This window comes from Phoca vitulina, unplaced genomic scaffold (assembly GCF_004348235.1).
Source record: "Phoca vitulina isolate PV1807 unplaced genomic scaffold, GSC_HSeal_1.0 scaffold52, whole genome shotgun sequence".
In the NCBI taxonomy this organism is placed as follows: Eukaryota; Metazoa; Chordata; class Mammalia; order Carnivora; family Phocidae; genus Phoca; species Phoca vitulina.
Genome location: NW_022589755.1, coordinates 9,107,044 through 9,124,778, shown reverse-complemented (window position 1 = coordinate 9,124,778; position 17,735 = coordinate 9,107,044). Strand labels below are relative to the sequence as shown.

At 53.7% G+C, this 17,735-nt stretch overlaps 2 protein-coding genes across 5 annotated transcripts in view; both read right to left on the bottom strand.

The window, feature by feature from the left end:
- Window positions 1-218: 218 nt before the first annotated feature.
- RSPH6A (radial spoke head 6 homolog A) lies at window positions 219-14,277 on the bottom strand. The gene is made up of 7 exons (XM_032388062.1): window positions 14,030-14,277; window positions 13,509-13,992; window positions 10,161-10,398; window positions 6,420-7,184; window positions 5,146-5,290; window positions 4,273-4,390; window positions 219-539 (listed from the first exon to the last, which is right to left on the bottom strand). Exons 1-7 carry the CDS (start codon window positions 14,172-14,174, stop codon window positions 302-304), a joined length of 2,133 nt encoding a protein of 710 aa, XP_032243953.1. The 5' UTR covers window positions 14,175-14,277; the 3' UTR covers window positions 219-301.
- Window positions 14,278-14,531: 254 nt separating this feature from the next.
- Window positions 14,532-17,735, bottom strand: part of SYMPK (symplekin) — a 35,484-nt gene continuing 32,280 nt past the window's right edge. For 2 of the 4 annotated variants that reach the window (XM_032388055.1, XM_032388054.1), the window contains 5 exons: window positions 16,827-17,014; window positions 15,750-15,926; window positions 15,492-15,587; window positions 14,900-15,229; window positions 14,533-14,723 (listed from right to left, as the gene is read on the bottom strand). In XM_032388055.1, coding sequence (XP_032243946.1) covers window positions 14,589-14,723; window positions 14,900-15,229; window positions 15,492-15,587; window positions 15,750-15,926; window positions 16,827-17,014 — 926 coding nt within the window. In that variant the 3' untranslated portion in view covers window positions 14,533-14,588. Of the gene's footprint in view, window positions 14,724-14,899; window positions 15,230-15,491; window positions 15,588-15,749; window positions 15,927-16,826; window positions 17,015-17,735 lie in introns of all 4 variants that reach the window. The other 2 variants (XM_032388053.1, XM_032388052.1) reach the window with 2 other exon arrangements.

Genomic DNA, 17,735 nt, shown 5'->3' with positions numbered 1-17,735 from the left:
CTGACAGAAGGCACTTCAATAGTTGTTTGCTGAAGGAATAAATGACACAGATAGGAGAGACTATGCCGGCCAATGTCTGTTCCCAGCAGAGCCCAACAGCCCTGACTTGGAGGCCGTGTCAACAATCGAATGAGGAGCTAGGCCATGATGCCGTGGGGAAATTTTATTTAGAGCAGTTACCTTCTTCTTCTACCCCTGCCCTCCAGGCAAACCAACTGTGAACAAAACAACCCATCACTCACTATGCATGAGGGAAAAGGTGCTATCTACCTGCTTGGGGGAGGGGGCTAGAGGGCCCCCTTCAGTCCTCCAGGTCCTCATCCTCATCTTCCTCCTCATCTTCCTCCTCTTCCTCCGAGGCTGCCAGGGCCTGCTCCTGGGCTGCCTTGAGGGCCTGCTCCTCCTCCACCGTGGGGTCAGTCATTTCCATGACGTCCGGGCTGCTGGGGTACTCGTGCTGAATGGGGGCTGGCAGGGGTGGGTTGAAGTTCTCAGGACTGTACTTGTGGCCCCAGCCAATGTAGATGTTCTCAAACTTCCTGGAAAGGCGGAGAGATACTGGGAAATCCTCCCCGAAGGCCCCAGCCTGGGCTTTCATTGAAGGTGGGACCCAGCTTGGGCCCAGCACAACTGCAGAGTGGTGGGTGTTGGGGTGATATGTGCCCAGGGGGTTTCTCTGCGTGTTCTTCAGTTGTTATGGGGCATCTGTCTCCTAAGTGCCAGGCGTGTCTAGAGCTGCAACAGCACGTGGAACCACTGAGCACTTGACACGTGGCCAGTGAGTGTGACCAAACAGCTGAGTTTCTAATTGTATTTGATTTTCTAATTTCACCTGCAATTTTTTCTTCAGCCCCCTGGTTATTTAGGAGTGTGGTAATTTCTACATATCTGTGAAATTCTCCCAAATTCCTTCTGTTTTTTTTTTTATTATTATTATTTCTAATTTCTTTTTTTTTTTTAAGGTTTTATTTATTTATTTATTTGTCAGAGAGAGAGAGAGCACAAGCAGGGGAAGCAGCAAGCAGAGGGAGAAGCAGGCTCCCCGCAGGGAGCCTGAAATAGGACTTGATCCCAGGACCCTGGGATCATGACCTGAGCCAAAGACAGATGCTTAACCAACTGAGCCACCCAGGCATCCCTGATCTCTAATTTCATTCCAGTATGGCCAGAGAACATATTTTATACCATCAATATCTGGGTACATTTATTGAGACTTGTTTCATGGCCTAGCATATGGTCTGGTCCTGGAGGCTGTTCCATGCACACTTGAGGAGAATGTGTGTTCTGCTGTTGTCTGAATGGATTTTATTTCATTGTAATGAATTTAAATTTAAGCAATAAAACTGATACTCAGTTCGGTTACCAGAAAATGTCTAAGCATGTCTGGGACAACTGGGGTCCATGAATCTACTTTCTCAACTGTAAATGTTGTGAAATCTGAGTACAGGTCAAGTACGTCTGATGACAAGGTAGCTTCCAAATGGAATGTGTGCTTAAGTGTCAACTTCACACCAGATTCTGAAGACATGGTATGAAAATAAAAGAATGTAAAATAGCTTGTTAATTTTTACATTATTGCTTTCACATTGTAATGATAACATTTAGGATATTTAGGGTGAAGTAAAATATATTATTAAAATGAATTTTGCCTGTTTTTACTCTTGGACATGGCCAGTACTAGAAAATTAAAAAAAACAAAACAAAAAGTTAAATAAAGTTTAAAAAAAGTTTTAAAAAAAGTTTAAAATGACACAGGTGGCTTGTATTTTATTTGTGTTGGACAGCGCTGGTCTAGATGTGGGGACCCAGCAGTGAACCCCTTAAGCAAGAATCCCTGTGGTGATGCCTACATTCTAGAAGGAGGACACTGATAATAAACAAGAATGTAACTGGTTGGAGCCAAGCCCTGTCAGTCCACCTGTTCCCAGAATTTTAACTAGAGGAGGAAATGGGAGCAAAGGAGGGGGACTGGGAGACAAGGAGAGAGGCAGAGAGGAGTGGGGGTGAGGGAGAGAGATGGATGGAGAATTTGCCATGGGGACTCTGTGGCTTTGCCCTTTATCACAGCCTTGCTGTTCCTAGGACAATTGTTTTCCACCAGGTCTTCCTTGGAGCCTTCAAATATATTGCCTCCTCGGAAGCCTCGCCCGGGAGGTTGAGCTTGCTGGGAAGACAGACTCTCAGGCCCCGACCCCACTCCCGTGCCACCAGAACCTGCACTTCAACCAGATCCCTGGGGTCGTGTGCATTCATGGTCTAGGAGGCTCTGGTCTAGAATGTCCTCTACCTGCTTTTCCGCGTTACTTCTCTCTTTCCCCAAATATTTCATGTCAAGTTTGCTCTCCCCAGGCATCCTACTTTGATCCCCTTAAGACGAGACTTTGGAGCTGTAATTGGTCCCTGCACCGTCTGTCCCTAGCGGTACTTAGTTTGTAACAGGGTATTTATTTGGCTGGGGGGGCAGGGTGCTATACCATTAACCTCTGTGCTTCCTCTGCCTGCTCTCAGGGGCAGGAGCCACATCGCCTTTTCAATAAAGGGCCTGGGACCTAGCATACAGCTGGCAAAGAAAAAAATGGAAACAACATGGATGATTGGAGGGATGGATGATTGAGTGGTGGATAGATGGATGAGTGGAGCTCCAAATTTGGATCTTTTGCTTTCAGAAAGATGTTGGCAGGGCACCTGACTGGCTCAGTTGATGGAGCGTGTAACTTTCGGTTGTGAGTTCGAGCCCTGTGTTGGGTGTTGAGATCACTTAAAAATAAAATCTTGGGGCGCCTGGGTGGCTCAGTCGTTGGGCGTCTGCCTTTGGCTCAGGTCATGGTCGCAGGGTCCTGGGATCGAGCTGCACATCGGGCTCCCTGCTCAGCGCAAAGCCTGCTTCTCCCTCTCTCACTCCCCCTGCTTGTGTTCCCTCTCTCTGTTAAAAAAAACAAAACAAAACTTAAGGTCACCTGGGTGGCTCAGTCAGTTAAGCGTCTGCCTCCAGCTCAGGTCATGATCCCAGAGTCCTGGGATCGAGCCCTGCATCGGGCTCCCTGCTCCACGGGGAGTCTGTTTCTCCCTCTCCCCCTGCCCCTGTTCCTGCTCTCTCCCTTTCTCTCTCTGTCATGCTCAAGCTCTCTCTCTCTAATAAATAAATAAAATCTTTTAAAAAAGAGTCTTAAAAAAAAAAGAAAAGAAAGATGTTGGCAAATTAGGGTGTGACCAGAGGAAGGGGGTTGGCAAAAGCAAGCAAGTGAGACTCTTCTCTGTTTCTGGAGGGGAAAAAAATTGCCAAGAATGTAGTTAAGGGGGGCGCCTGGGTGGCTCAGTCGTTAAGCGTCTGCCTTCGGCTCAGGTCATGATCCCAGGGTCCTGGGATCCAGCCCCGCATCGGGCTCCCTGCTCAGCAGGAAGCCTGCTTCTCCCTCTCCCACTCCCCCTGCTTGTGTTCCCTCTCTTGCTGAGTCTCTCTCTGTCAAATAAATAAAAAATCTTAAAAAACAAAACAAAACAAAAGAATGTAGTTAAGGTATCAAGATTACATGAAATCTCATCACGGGATCCAACAGTATATAGGTTTATCATGGAGATGGAAAAGGAAAAATCTATGAAAACTTATCATGCCATCTGGTGGACAGAGTGGGTAAGTGTGCCCGCCCCATGGTGGCGGAGGGCACTCCGTAAGTGGCTAAGCAGAAAGGCTGGGGTGCGCCTGGTCAGAGAGACTAAGGGACTCTCAGTGTGCAGTGAGTGTGTAGTGAGCATCTCAGTGAATGTGTAGCTGTGGGTGGGAAGATGCAGGAGTGACTTCAGTCTGCAGATCTTTTGGAGCAACTGGTGGGGGATCCTGGTGGGGAAGACTTCTGCCCTGTAGCGAGAACTGTCCAGGGGGCCCGGGGAAGGAGTTACATCACCCAGACACAAGGCTCTGTCCCTGTCAGGGTCACCTCAAGGTGGACTCCTCAGTCCTGTCTGACTCTGTGACCCATATAGACGAGAGGCCTGGGCCAGGAGGCCAGAGATCCAAGTTTGAATCCTGCATATGCTGTGTGACGCTGAGTCAGTTCCTTCCCCTCTCTGATCCTCCATTCTTTTATCTGAGGGGCTCACGCTCTTTGTCCGGGATTTCTCATTTTAGCCCTAGTGGAATTCCTGGAACTGAGTGTGGAGGTCAGCCCTGGCGGCTTCCAGAAGGGGGTCCTTCCGATCTCCATCCTGCCCCCTGCCCTCAGCATTGAAGAAGTTGTAGGGGCTTTCTCTGCTGGAAGGGACTAGAAGACCTACTTGCCACTGGCGTAGGCATAGGCCCCTGGCCAAAGATTGGAACGCACGACGGCCACGGAGTACTGCGGGCAGAGGCTGCAGGACAGGCGGGCTGTCCATGGTGACATGTGCATGATTTCTGCAGGGGAGTGGAGAGCACCAGGGAGGTCAGAGCTCCCTGCAGCCCTGCACAGCCCCCTGGAGGGGAGACAGAAAGAGGGGAGAGAGCAAAGGGGGAGGACAGGAAGGGGCATGAAGGGAACTGTGGCTGGCTCCAGATCACTTTCTCGCTGTGTGGCCCCAGGAAGCCACGGCATCTGTCTGAGCCTCAGTGACCACACCCAAGAAGTGGGTATCCTTATCACACCTGCCTTGCAGGAGCTGCTGTGGCCTCCCTTCCAGGTGGTCATTGGTTTGGACCAGGGTGCAGAGCGCACGGGTCAGGCCCTGGGCTCCTGGAAATCTGGGTTCAAATTTGGGCTCTGTCCACTCACCCACTCTCACCCTCTCTTTTCCCCTTCCTCCAGGTGCCTGAGGCTCTGACCTCAGGACATTCCTATCCAGGCTTCCAAAAATCCAGTTCAGGTCCTGCCTCCTTTGTGGAAAGGCTTAACTCTCTCTCTCTCCCCAAACCCACATGGGACTCGAAAGATCATACCCCCCCACAATTCGGGACATTGCCAGGTGCCTGATACAGCTCACAAGATGGACGTGTCCCCATAACCCCACGAGGGAGGCGCTGTCACCAGGCCCATGGTATAGAGGAGAGAACAACTGAGGCTCAGAGAGATGCCCCCTCCCGCAGTCTTGCTATCCCTCCCACTTTCTCCCCAGGCCCCACCTGCTCCAGCGGGCTGGTGTGTGTGAGGTTAAGAGGGTGAAGAGGACGGTTACCTGCATCTTCTGAGAGCGGGGTCAGCAGTGGGGGCCCAACCTCCTGCTCCACCTCCTCTAACCCCTCATCTGCTTTCTCTTCCTCCTCCCCCAGCTCCTCTTCCTCTTCCATCTTCTGCAAAGGGTTCACCCAAGTGCAGCGGCCCTGGGGGTGGGGGGAAGGTCAGTGGGCACCCCTGGCGGACAGAGCCTGGCCTGCACTCTGGGAGGAGGTGAAGGGCCAGGAAGGACACTGGGCACTGGCCCTGTCCTCAGGGACCCAGGGATGGGCTGGAGGACAGGGTTAGTCACACAGGTCAAGGAAGGGAGGGTGGCTGAGAGAGCTGTAGTGGTGAGGTGGAGACTCCTGCCACCCCCTAGCTGTGTGGCTCCCATCTGTGCATTCATTCATTCATTCATCTTATACTTAATGAGCGCCTACTATATACAGGTAGGTGCTGGGGATAAATCCTTGAGAAAAGAGGCCCCCCCAAATCTCTGCCCTGTGGAGCTGACATTCAGCAGCCCATATGATCCTCTGTTTGCTCATCTATGGAATGGGGGTGTCATAGGGGTCTCTCTCATTGGACTGCTGTTGGGTTCCACGAGGCACTGGAGGGCTGATACGTGTTTGTTGAATGAATGAACCGAAGCGCGCACCATAGAGCCAACCTCAGTTGCCTCAACTATGAAACAGGAATGACAGTTGTAACGATCTCAAAAGGAGTTATTTGGATTCAATAACGTTGCCGGGGTCAATAAAAGTTTGTTGAATGAATGAATGAATGAGTAAAAAGTTCCTAGCATACAGCAGGTGTTAACTTGAATGAGTGAATGAATGAATATAAAGTCCAACACATCGGGCATTCAAGAAAGGCAGGTCCTCAGTCTCTTATCCACAATTCCCAAACCTGAAAAGCTGTGAAAACCAAAAGCTGCTTTTTTGTGCCCGACCTGAACTAATGAGAGGTTATTCAGTTTTGCAATAGAAATAAAGTCTTGGAGGATGGCTGCAGCCCCAGCCCCCGGCTTGAGGTGCTGCATGATATCTGGTATGTGCGCTCCGTCACCTTTTTAAAATCTGAAAAACGCAGGCCACCAGGATGCATTTGGCCCTGGAAGGTTTCTGACAGGGGCACCAGCAGCCGACATCGGCCCAGCGAATGAAACAACAGAGGAGTGCACATTATTGAGCACCCCATCTGGCAGAGAGCAGTGCTCCAAAGCCTCCTGGTTCTGTCACAGCGGGGGTGGGGGTGTGCGGGGGCGGGGAGGCTGGAGTCCCCGGACCTCACCTGAGGCAGGATGTGCTGCGTATGATGCACCCAGTTGGCCATGGAGTCCACCAGCTCGAGCACCGGGATGCCCTCAAAGTCGGGGTTCTCTTCGTAGGAGTCGCGCCCCGCGCCGCCCTCCTCCTCCTCATCGCCCTCCTCTTCGCCGAACTGGTAGAAGCCAAGCGGGCTGATGTGCGTGGCGGCCGAGATGCGGGCGATCTGGGCCCGCAGGTAATTGGCTTCGTTGCCCGGGAAGGGCGGGAAGCTTATGACCGGCGCGTCCAGGTAGCCCGTAAAGAACTTCTTGATCTTGCGGGCCTGCACGATCTGGATGGGCGTGACGTGCGGCAGCCGTGTCCACGGCCGGCCCGGCTCGTTGCACACGAAATACAGGTACTTGTTGGTGCCCGAGCGGCTCTCCTCCTTGGGGATGACGGGTGGTGGCTTCCACGTGGGCTTGGGGATAATGTCGGTGACCTTCTCCTCGTCCTCCTCGCCCTCCTCCTCAGCGTGCGTGTCCAGACCCTCGCCGCCCTCCATCATCTCCTCCACCTCCTCCTCCTCCCCTTCCTCCTCGCCCTCCCGGAACTCCACCTCAGCCACCAGGTAGCTGCGGCTCAGCCCCAGGATCTTGCCCCAGAAGCGGCAGGTGTGGATGGGCTGTTGCTCCACCAGCTGCTTCAGGGCCATGAAGATGCGGAAACTCTCGTCTGAGCTCAGGCCCACGCCAGCCTGTTCGAAGTAGAAGGCCGTCTCCATGATGTTGGGTACTGCTGTCTCAGCCTGCAGAGGGTGGGGTGGAGGGCAGAGGGAAGAAGGCTGAAGCCCTGCTCCCAAACCTGACTCTTCTAAAATCCAGAGAAGTGAACTACTCTGTAACCCAGCTGCTCATGAGACCACTGCTGGTCAGTGAGATGTAGGGGCAAGTCCTTGGGGAGGATGTCCCTTATAGGAAAAGAAAAGGCAAAACAACAACAACAACAACAAACCACTAGGAGAAAATCCGTTGCTCCTTCATCCTTCCCTCTTCTTTCTGCCTGGAATCGGGTGTGAGATCTGGAGGCACAGCAGCTATTTTGGGACCATGAGGCAACGCACAGGAGACAAAGTCCCATACCCTAATGATGGTAGAGCTAAAAGATAGAAACTGCCTGTCCCCAGTGGCATCACTGAGCTGCCTTGCCTCCCCAGCCTTCTTGTTCTATGGGATAAAGAGGCCACTTTTAGTCACAGTTTCTGTTGCTTGCAGCCAAATGCACCCCTAACAGATACTCCAAATCATATAGCAAATTAAGGGAAGAGGCAGGTCTTTAAAAAAAATAAAGGTATTATTTATTTATTTTGAGAGAGAGAGAGAACAAGCGGCGGGAGGAGCAGAGGGAGAGGGAGAGAGAGAAATGCAAGCAGATTCCACGCTGAGCTCACCCCAAGTTAGTCTGGAATTATAAATGCCAGAATAATCGGCCTCTGTTATGAAACAGAGGCCCAGTGCCGGGGAGCCTTATGCTATCAAATAGCCAAACCTGCTATGCAGCGGCTGTACACAGCAGGCAGGAGAGTTCTAAAGCAGAAAGCCAGCCACAGAGCGAACGTGAAGAATAGAGAATCCACAAACAGGTCGAGTCCATATAGGTGTAAATAATTCATAGAGATGGCATTTCAAAGGAGGGCGTAAGGAAAGCATGCATTTTTCCACAAATGCTGCTGGGGACTAGAAAAAGGGAAATGAGAGCCCCATCTCCTGTCAGAAAAATAAATACAAAAAGCTGAATCACGGATTTCTTTAAGTCTCCTCCTAGAGACATGCACAGGCCACAAACGCCCACAATTTTGCCCGTTTGCTGACCTCCCATTAAGAATCCCAGCTCCAGGGGCGCCTGGGTGGCTCAGTCGTTAAGCATCTGCCTTCGGCTCAGGTCATGATCCCAGGGTCCTGGGATCGAGCCCCGCATCGGGCTCCCTGCTTGGCAGGAAGCTTGCTTCTCCCTCTCCCGCTCCCCCTGCTTGTGTTCCTCTCTCGCTGTGTCTCTCTCTGTCAAAAAAAAAAAAAACCCAAAAAAAGAATCCCAGCCCCAGGGGCGCCGGGTGGCTCAGTCCTTAAGCTCTGCCTTCCCATCGGGTCGTGGTCCCGGGGTCCTGGGATCGAGCCCCCACATCGGGCTCCCTGCTACGGGGAGCCTGCTTCTCCCTCTCCCACTCCCCCTGCTTGTGTTCCCTCTCTCGCTGTGTCTCTGTCAAAAACAAAAACAAAAACAAAAATCCCAGCTCCAAGTACTTAAGGGGGTGGGGCCTTCAGGGACCAAGCGTTTGAAGGGTTGGAGCCTCCCCACAGACTGATTTCCAAGGGGGCGGAGCCTCAAGTGCAGCGGTGTTCTAAGGGGCGGGGCCTCTAGGAGCAAAGCGTTCTAAGGAGGCGGGGCCTTCGGGGACGTGAGTTAGATGTGGGTAAGACCTGGGGGTAGGGAAGGAAGGGTGCAGTTCTAAGTGGGTGGGGCCTCCTGAGGAGAAACTGGATCTGAAATTCAAAACCCTATTGCCGGGTAGAACTTCGTGCCCAAGACTTGGGATTTCCACCTGCGCTTTGCTCACCCAAGGGTTCATTCCTTTGTCAGATTGTCCTTCTCCCATTCTCTCACCATCCCACCCCACTATCGCCAGAATCCTGGAGTCTCAGAAGCATAGATAGAAGTGAGCACAGAGCAACAGCATCTGCAGATAGGTCAAAGGTTGTATATAGCACGGGCTTTGGAGATCATGGCCCTACTTTCTTAGTCCAGTCCCTGGTACTTCCCACCTTCCTGCCCTCTGAGCCTGCGTCTTTCCTCTATAAATAGGAATAAGTAGCACTCGACTTGCAGGGTTGTTTTAGGGATGAAACGAGAGCTCTCCAAGCTCTTAGCAGGGGACTAGGAGGTGTCAGAATGATCATAAAGAGTCCTCAACAAATGTTTCTTGAACGAGTGAAAGAACACTTTACCTGAATTTTCCGCCGTCGTCCAATTCTGGAAATAATCGTGGAATTAAATATTCTAAGGATAGTGAAATGTTAAGGGGCCAAGAGTGGAAGAGTTCTTAGAGGGTCTCAACTTAATAAAAGGGGAGACTGAGTCCGGGAATTACTGGGCACTTCAGCGTGGAGAGACTCCAGGAGGCAATGGGTTTCACAGAGAACGTCTGCAAAGCAGAATTATTTTCGGGAGGAAGGAGTCAAGGATGGTAAGAGAGACCAGTCTCCACCTCCACAGGAGTTCTGCTTTCTTAAAAGGCAGAGCCCACTAGCCCTTCTTCTGCTTCAAACACTTCAGGGCGTTCCAGACGCCTCAGGAGAAAGCCCAAGCCCCTTGGCCGGGCATTCAAAGCCCTCTGTGACCTGGTCCTGGCCCCCTCGGCCCGGTGCGCACACGAAACTGAAATCGTTTGTGTTTCTTTTTTTTTTTTTTTTTTTTTAAGATTTTTTTTTTTTTTTTTTTTTTTTGAGACAGAGAGAATGAGAGAGAGAGCACATGAGAGGGGGGAGGGTCAGAGGGAGAAGCAGGCTCCCTGCCGAGCAGGGAGCCCGATGCGGGACTCGATCCAGGGACTCCAGGATCATGACCTGAGCCGAAGGCAGTCGCTTAACCAACTGAGCCACCCAGGCGCCCTCGTTTGTGTTTCTGGGTCACACCGTGCGTTCCCTCACTTCGGGACAGAAGCACAGGCGGTGCCGAAGCCCCGGCCATTGCCGGCCCCGCCTCGCGCCCCTCCCACCGGCTCACTCACCACCTCCTCCTCCATCTCCTGCTCGCCCTCGCCTGCGGCGCCGCTCCGAAGGAATAGCCCCTTCTGCCTGTCCGCCGTCTCGTAGGTGGGCTCCATCTCAGGGTCGTCCCGCATGGTGTCCAGCCTGGGGTGGAACCACTCCCATTGTGTGGTGCGGTTCAGCGACTCCAGGATGGACAAAGGGTCCTCGGGCCGCTGGTTCAGGATCTTGGTCAGCAGGTTCACCAGGTGCTCATACCTGCCTCCCGCAGGAGGGAGTGGGAGGTGGGAGACATCACTCGCTCAGCTCAGTGAGCTCACTGTTGTGTGCCCGGCCCTGTACCTGGCGCTGGGGACCCCGTAGGGAAGAGAAAATGTCCCTGCCCTGGTGGAGCGGACATTCTGATGATGGAGACAGACATCAACCAAATAGGCAAAAATATATAGTGTGTCTTTCTATGAACACAAAGCAGGGAATGGGGACTGGGAATGCCAGGGATAGGAGATGGCTTCCGATTTTAAATAGGGAGGCCAGGGAAGGTCACACCAAGGGGCACATTTAAGCTGAGATCTGAATGACGTGAGGCAAACCATACAGATATTGGGGGTGTTTCAGTCAGAGGGAACAACTGGTGGGTAGGCTCTGAGACATTTCATGAGTCTAACAGAATGTTAACAAAGCTCAAGGAAACTAGGAGACAGGAACATTCCATGCCAATCTTAGAAATAGATTAGCAGGATTAGATTAGAGGATGCCTGCTTAGAAATATAGATGCTGCAGGGGCGCCTGGGTGCCTCAGCCAGTTAAGCATCTGCCTTCAGCCTAGGTCATGATCTCAGGGTCTTGGGTTTGAGCCCCATGTCAGGCTCCCTGCTGAACAGGGAGCCTGCTTCTCCCTCTCCCTCTGCTGCTCCCCCTGCTTGTGCTCTCTCTCTGGCTCTCCCTCAAATAAATAAATAAAAATCTTAAAAAATATATATAGATGCTGAAATCCTAAGCTAAATATTAGCAAATGGCACCCAGCAAAAATTACTCTCAAAAAGATGACACACCATGATTAAACTGGGCTAATAACAGGATTGGGCTGGTATTAGAAAAATAGAAAAAATATAACTCATGTTAATATGTTTAAAAATATACATGTAAGTTGGGGCCCAGGGTGGCTCAGTCAGTTAAGTGTCTGACTCATGATTTCAGCCCAGGTCATGATCTCAAGGGTCATGAGATCGAGCCCCACATCAGGATCCCCACTCAGCGAGGAGTCTGGGATTCTCTCCCTTAACCCCCCCACTTGTGCATGCTCTCTAAAATAAATAAATCTTAAATAAATAAATATATATGTATATATACATATATATATGTAAGATAATCTCAACCAGTGCAGAGAAATTGTTTGATAACATTCAACAGCCATTTATGACTTAAAAAAAAAAACAACCCCAGCAAACTAGGAATAGAAGGTAAATTTTTATAATCATATAAAGGGGATCCACGGGGCGCCTGGGTGGCTCAGTCGTTAAGCGTCTGCCTTCGGCTCAGGTCATGATCCCAGGGTCCTGGGATCGAGCCCCACATCGGGCTCCCTCCTTGGCGGGAGGCCTCCTCTCCCTCTCCCACTCCCCCTGCTTGTGTTCCTGCTCTTACTATCTCTGTCTCTGTCAAATAAATAAATAAAATCTTTAAAAAAAAATAAATAAAGGGGATCCACAAGTAACCTACAGCACACTCCAAACATGATGGTGAAAGACTGAAAATTTTTCCCTATGAGACTGGTAACGAGGATGCCTGCTTTCACAGCTTGTATTTAACACCGCACTGGAGGTCCCAGCCAATGCAATCTGACATGAAAAAGAAAGGAAAGGTAAAAAGGATTGGAAAGGAAGGAGGGAAACTGCCATGGTGTGCAGGTGATGTGATTGGGAATGATGTGCAGAGGCCTTGAGCTGAGGGTGCGCCTGGCATGTTGGAGGAACACTGAAGAAGTCAGAGTGGCTGGGGTGGAAGAGGGGAGAGGGGTTGTGGGGAGAGAGGAGGCAGGGTGATGACAGTATTGTAATGGCTTCTTTGCACCTAAGCCTGGGACTATGCTGGGCACTTGGGAGCAGTGCTGGATTCTCAACCACAATCACACATCTGAGGAACAATGATGATCCCTACTCTCCAGATGAGGAAACGGAGGCTTAGAAGAGTTGAGGGCATGAGGTCACACAGTGGTTGCACAGCCAGGATTTGAAACCAGATTGGTCTAATTTCAAAGCCGTTTGGTGGCAGTCTGGGGTGTGCTGGAGAGCCATCACTGAATTGGGAAGGGTAAGGAGAGTTCAGACTTTGGTCTCAGTTTTTCAATAGCCTTGAAGTTCCTGAGGGTGGGAAGAGCTAGAGGTGAATTTTGACTAGACTCTAGGATCCTGGATCAGGAGCTGACTAGAGATGAAGTTTGGAGAGCCAGTAGGGGCTGAACTGCTGTTGTGAGAAGCATGAACTGACTCCTGAGGTCACTGGGGAGCCATGGCAAGCTCTGCACATGAGAGGGATAGGGTTGGTTTTATACTTTAACAAGATCTGTTACTTCTCCAGCCTTGTCTCCTCCTGCTCCCCCTTTCTCCCTTGGTTCCAGTCATATCAGCCTCCTTGCTGTTCCTCAGACACAGCAAGCCTTAAAGCCTTTAAACGTGCTGTGTCCTATACCTGAACCACTGTTCCTCCAGTTACCTCCAAGGTGCTCTCCCTCATCTCCTTCAGGTCCCTGATCAAATGTTACCTCCTCTGAGGCTTTCCTTGACCTCATGCTATTTAACATGTACTCCCTAACCCCACTTACCCTGCTTTACTTTCCACTTTAGCTCTTATCATCACCTATCACTTGTTATATTGTCTATTCTCCCAATTAGAATGTAAATTTCACTAAGATGTAATGGAGACTGAGAAGTGTATTGACTACAGCTAACCAGCCTTGGCAAGTGCCTTCCCCAGGCAGAAAAGCTTAGTGGAGAATGGGGCCTCAGGAGCCAAATCACACGCATCTGTCACATCCTAGCTGTTATCATCTTGGATATGGGACCTAATTTCTCTGTCTCAGTTTCATCCTCTGTAAAACAGGGACAGTAGGTGTGCTAATCTCAGCTGTGAGAACTAGATGTTAACGTGTGAATGGTGGCATGACGTTTGGAAACTAAATATTAGCTATTATTAGTTTCATCCCCTGACTCCTAGTCTGAGTCAGATGCCCCTGGAGCAGGCACTGATTACCCACGAGGGATGATCCCGTCTGACAGAAGAGACCCCAGAGCCTGAGGCAGAGTCTTGGCTGGATGGGGCCTTTCCCTGCCTGGGTCCCATCCCCTCCCCACTCATGAGCCCCATCTCACAGGCTGAGGCTGCAACTGACGCTGGTCTGCAGCAGGTAGGCCTTGGCATTCTGTACGGCCAGCTCCCGAGGCTCTGGCTCAGGCACCTCCATATTGAAGGGCATGAAGCCCAGCTCGGAGGGCGAGTACTGGAGGGCGGGGTCATCCCTCATGTAGGGCCCATGCGGGGCACCCTGGTTGAACTGTAGGTCTTCTCCCTGGTACATGTTGAACTGGCCCAAGAAGTTGGACTGGGTCTCCAGGTAGGCAGAGTCCAGTTGCTGGAAGAGGCTGCCTTGGCCCTGCTGTAGTTGCTGCAGCATTAGGCTGGCGTTTCGGGCGGCCTGGATCCCGCCTTCTTCCAGATAAGGTTGGGGCTGAAAGCCCATATTCAGGGACGGGTACTCTACACCACCCAACTGGGCTTCCTCAGCCTGGAACATCGTCAAGTTCTCCTGTTGGGTCAGGGGGGGGCCCTGATGACCAGTCCTGGAGGATGGTCTGGCTCGCCAGGATCCCTTGACCGCTCTGCAGGACCCGGCCGTCAAAGGCTATCGGTTGCACCTCCTCGGAGATGGTGGGCGGGGGCTGACTGAGTTCCTGACTGCGCCGCTGGGAGACCTGGGAACTCCTCCGACTTGAGGGCTGCTGGGGACGGGGCTCAGGGTCGGGCGGTGGGTCCCCCATAGTTCAAAAGAGGTCGCAGACTTCCAGGAGGAAGGCTTGCAGACAGGCAGGCCAGACCTGTCGCCCGCCTGCCAGCACACGCCCTGTAGCCTCTACGCCAGCCGCGCCCGTTTCTAAGGAGGGAGGGGGCGGGCCGTTACCAGGGGAGGGCGCGCGCGGACGTCGGGGCCGAGGAGCTGGTCTCTGCGCAGGCGCGGCCCCACGACCGAGGGCCTGCCAGTCTTCCAGCCAGCACCTGGGGGCGTTCACTCCACACCGTGCAGTCCCACAGCTGACACGCAGGGAGAGACGAGAGACTGCATCCACGCCCCAGACCCGCGATCTTTTTAATTTTAAAGGCAAAGCCCCGCCGGCTAGGCCCCGCCCCGCCCTCCCCGAGCTCCCTGCCCCACTCCCCTTCCCCACCAAGCCCCGTCAGCTGTTCCCCTTGCTCTCGGGTTCCCCAGATTCCTCGGCGGCGGGGCTGGGGGTCTTCATGGTGTCTTCTCCCGCAGGGGTGAGGGTCTGGGGACTGCGCTCCTCCTTTGAGGTCAACCCGCCCGCTGCCTCCTGGTGACAGGAGAAGGGGGAGCGGGTCAAGGATAGCTTAGCGTGGCCCTAACTCCACACTTCCTTCGGGCTGTACCCTCCCCCCCTCCGCCCGACCCTGGGCACTTGGCATATACCCTTCACCCGGGGGCCCTAATTGTTTTCTTCCTTTGCTGCTTGGAGGTTGTCATCCCTACCTTAGGTAGGGGCCCCTCAAGACTAGAGTCCAGGAGTGCGGCCTCGGTCAGCCCCGAGTCGTCATCCATGCTGATGAAGATGGCCGGGGTCTCACACTCAGGCCCCTCCTCCCGGAAATCTATGGTTTCTTCGGGCTGGGGAGGGCCTGGCCGGGTGGAGGAAGAGGACGACGACGAGGGGGCTCCCACTCCTCCTGGCTTCAGCTTCTGTTCCTCCTCTAGCTGACGCTTTAAGGCTTTCTCCTGGGCCAGCCGCAGGCCGATGAGGTCCTGAGGGGGCCGGGGGGCTGGGGCTGGGGCCGGGGCCAGGGCCAAGGGCTCCAGGTCGTCCTGGGGGTGGGGAAAGGCACACAGAAACTGAGAGCGGGGGTATGGGGGCCAGGTCATAGGCTGCTGTCAGAGGATGGTGACAAAGAGCCAGAAAGCACCCTGAGGGAGACAGCAGGGTGGGCATAGGGAGTACGTAAGGGGCAACTGTTCCCCCACCTCCCATCCCTTTCAGCAGGAGCCTCCACCAGACAGGTGGCTGAGGTGGGGAGGAGGACAGGGTGGGCCTTGCTGGCTTGGGGGTTGGGGAGCTGTGGGCCCTCACCTCTTCCAGGGGCCCGGCAGGTACTTCCTTGGCCTCTGGCTCCTGCTTGCCACTGGCCTCCAGGATGGTCATGATGGAGTTGGGGATGTGTGCTTGCTAGGGGAAGAGCAGATTGGGGGCTCTATGGAGTGCCCACACCCGAGACCCCTAGTGGACGCCTCTGAGCTTCTGCGGCAGTGCAGGGCTCCCCTCTGCCCACCCCCATCCAGTCCTCCAGGGCTGAACCCATGGGGCCACCCATCCCACACCCTGGGGTACCTGGTGGGGGGTGAAGGATCGGACGTGGGCCAGCAGGGGCTCCCGGAGCTCTGGGCACTTGTCAAAGACGGCACCCAGCTGCTGGGGTGGCAACTGCAGGATGACCTGGAAACTCTGGGGCTTGGTGCGTTGACAGCACTTGATGAAGCCCTCCCACACCTTGGGATACTTCCACACCTGGACGGGGCAGGGAGGGAGCGGTCCTGAGGGGGTGCACAGGAAGCCACCCCAGAAACTGAAAGAAATTCAAACCTTACCAAGATGGGGCCCAAATCCCTATCATCCAACAGAGTCCTCTGGGCTACCCACAGCCCTGACCTCCAGCCCTCCAGAGGACTTTCTAACTTTCTCTTCCTGATCCCAAGCAGCTGAGGCATGAGGGCAGCCCAGGGAAAGGGGAGAAGAAAACAGAACACCCTTTCACGTGAGCAGTCTCATCTCACTCTCGCAGCAGCCTCAAGGGGTGACTAAGCCCTGCTAAACAGACAAGGCCCGGGGAGGTGCGGGGGCTCATCCGCGGTCAGGCGGGTACCATGGGGCAGAACTGAGGTTTGAACCCAGGGCTGTCTGAATCTGCATCTCACCTCTAAGCCGGATGTTGCAAAGTGGCAACCTGTGGGCTGAATCTATAGTCTGCGAGCTTGAGAATTTTTTTTTAATTTCATCACGATATTTTTAGAAACCCAGATTTCTAGCTTCTCTTGAGAAATGGGCCCATCTTTCAGCTCTAGTATGCATCCTGGCTGGGTGCAGAGGTGGTGGCAAGGGGCACTAGGCCTCTCCTGGGACGCCCACCCGGTGAAGCCTACCACCACCTGTTCCTGCCCTCACGCATCACACTGCCATCTGGAGCCCTGGAGCCGAGTTAGTGACCCCTGTTGGGCTGTACTGTCTTGGCCCAGGGCAGGGCAAAGGGGCTGGCCGGTCTCCTAGAGTGTGCTCTCCTCATCCTGGCTCCCTCTGCAGGGTGGGAGGCAAGCAGGCTGGAAAAGCCCGGGGTCCTGCCTCCCATCTATCTTCAGTGTGTCCTGCCGCAGCCCACTGCCTGCAGGACTGGGGCGGCCGGGGGCGGGTTACCTGCTTCATGATGAGGCGGGACAGGATGTTCATGACGAAACCCCCCAAGCGGGGGTACATGGTCAGAGACTGGATGACGGTCCTCATGAGCAGCATGGGCAGGGGGCTCTGCTCCATCAGCTGCTGCATCACCACGGCCAGCACCTCCGATGTGTACACGTTCCGCTCCGCAAAGCACAGGTTGGTGGCTGCGAGGAGGCGGAGAGTGGGCCTGTCCTCTTTGCCCAGCTCCCCGGGGAAGGTGGGAGCCCCACCACCCTTAGAGAGCCTCAGCCCCATTAATGTGCCCACGTGAGTGGAGACCTAGCCCTCATTCCTGAAGTTCTGGACGAGAGAGACTTCCTCACCCAGCAGGTCCCTGAGGGGATACTGTGGCCTGGGGTGTTGATCGAGGGGAAAAGACATGTCCAGTTGCTGGAAGCCCCACGCTGGGCAGAGTGGGCAGACCTTGGCCCTTTTTCTTTGGGGGCAACCCACGGAAAGGCCGAGGCAGGAGAGACAGGTTGCCAATGCCTGGGGGCCCATGCTGGCTTGCCCTTCCCACCCCTACCAGAGAGGGAAGGCAGTTTTGACTTCCGTAAGACCCCCTGTAGGAGACCAGAGATGCCCTCCACCAGCAGGCTGGTCAAGGGGCTGCCCACTCCCAATCCTGACCAGAGCATAAGGATTTGTGCTGGTGCTGGAGGGATACCAGACGTGGACGCACGTGGGAGGCACAGCACACAAAATAACAAGGGAGGAAGGAGCAAGAGGAGGAAGCCTGGGCAGATGAAGCACTCCCCAGCTCAACACCCAGTGCCAGGAAGGGCCCAGGGAGGGCCAGCACAATAGGGGCATCCACGAAGGCAGGCAGGCCAGGGCAGGCCTTGGGGTCTGTTCCCTCAGGAATGGGTAGTGGTACCCCAAAAT

Bases quoted from the DNA above. Each gene is read 5' to 3' on its own strand.
- RSPH6A (XM_032388062.1), bottom strand. From the start codon at position 14,174: ATGGGGGACCCACCGCCCGACCCTGAGCCCCGTCCCCAGCAGCCCTCA. The intron at 10,399-13,508 runs GTGAGATGGGGC...TGCGGGAGGCAG, and splicing joins GTCAGTTGCAGCCTCAGCCT to GTATGAGCACCTGGTGAACC. The intron at 4,391-5,145 runs GTAACCGTCCTC...ACTCCCCTGCAG, and splicing joins CCCGCTCTCAGAAGATGCAG to AAATCATGCACATGTCACCA.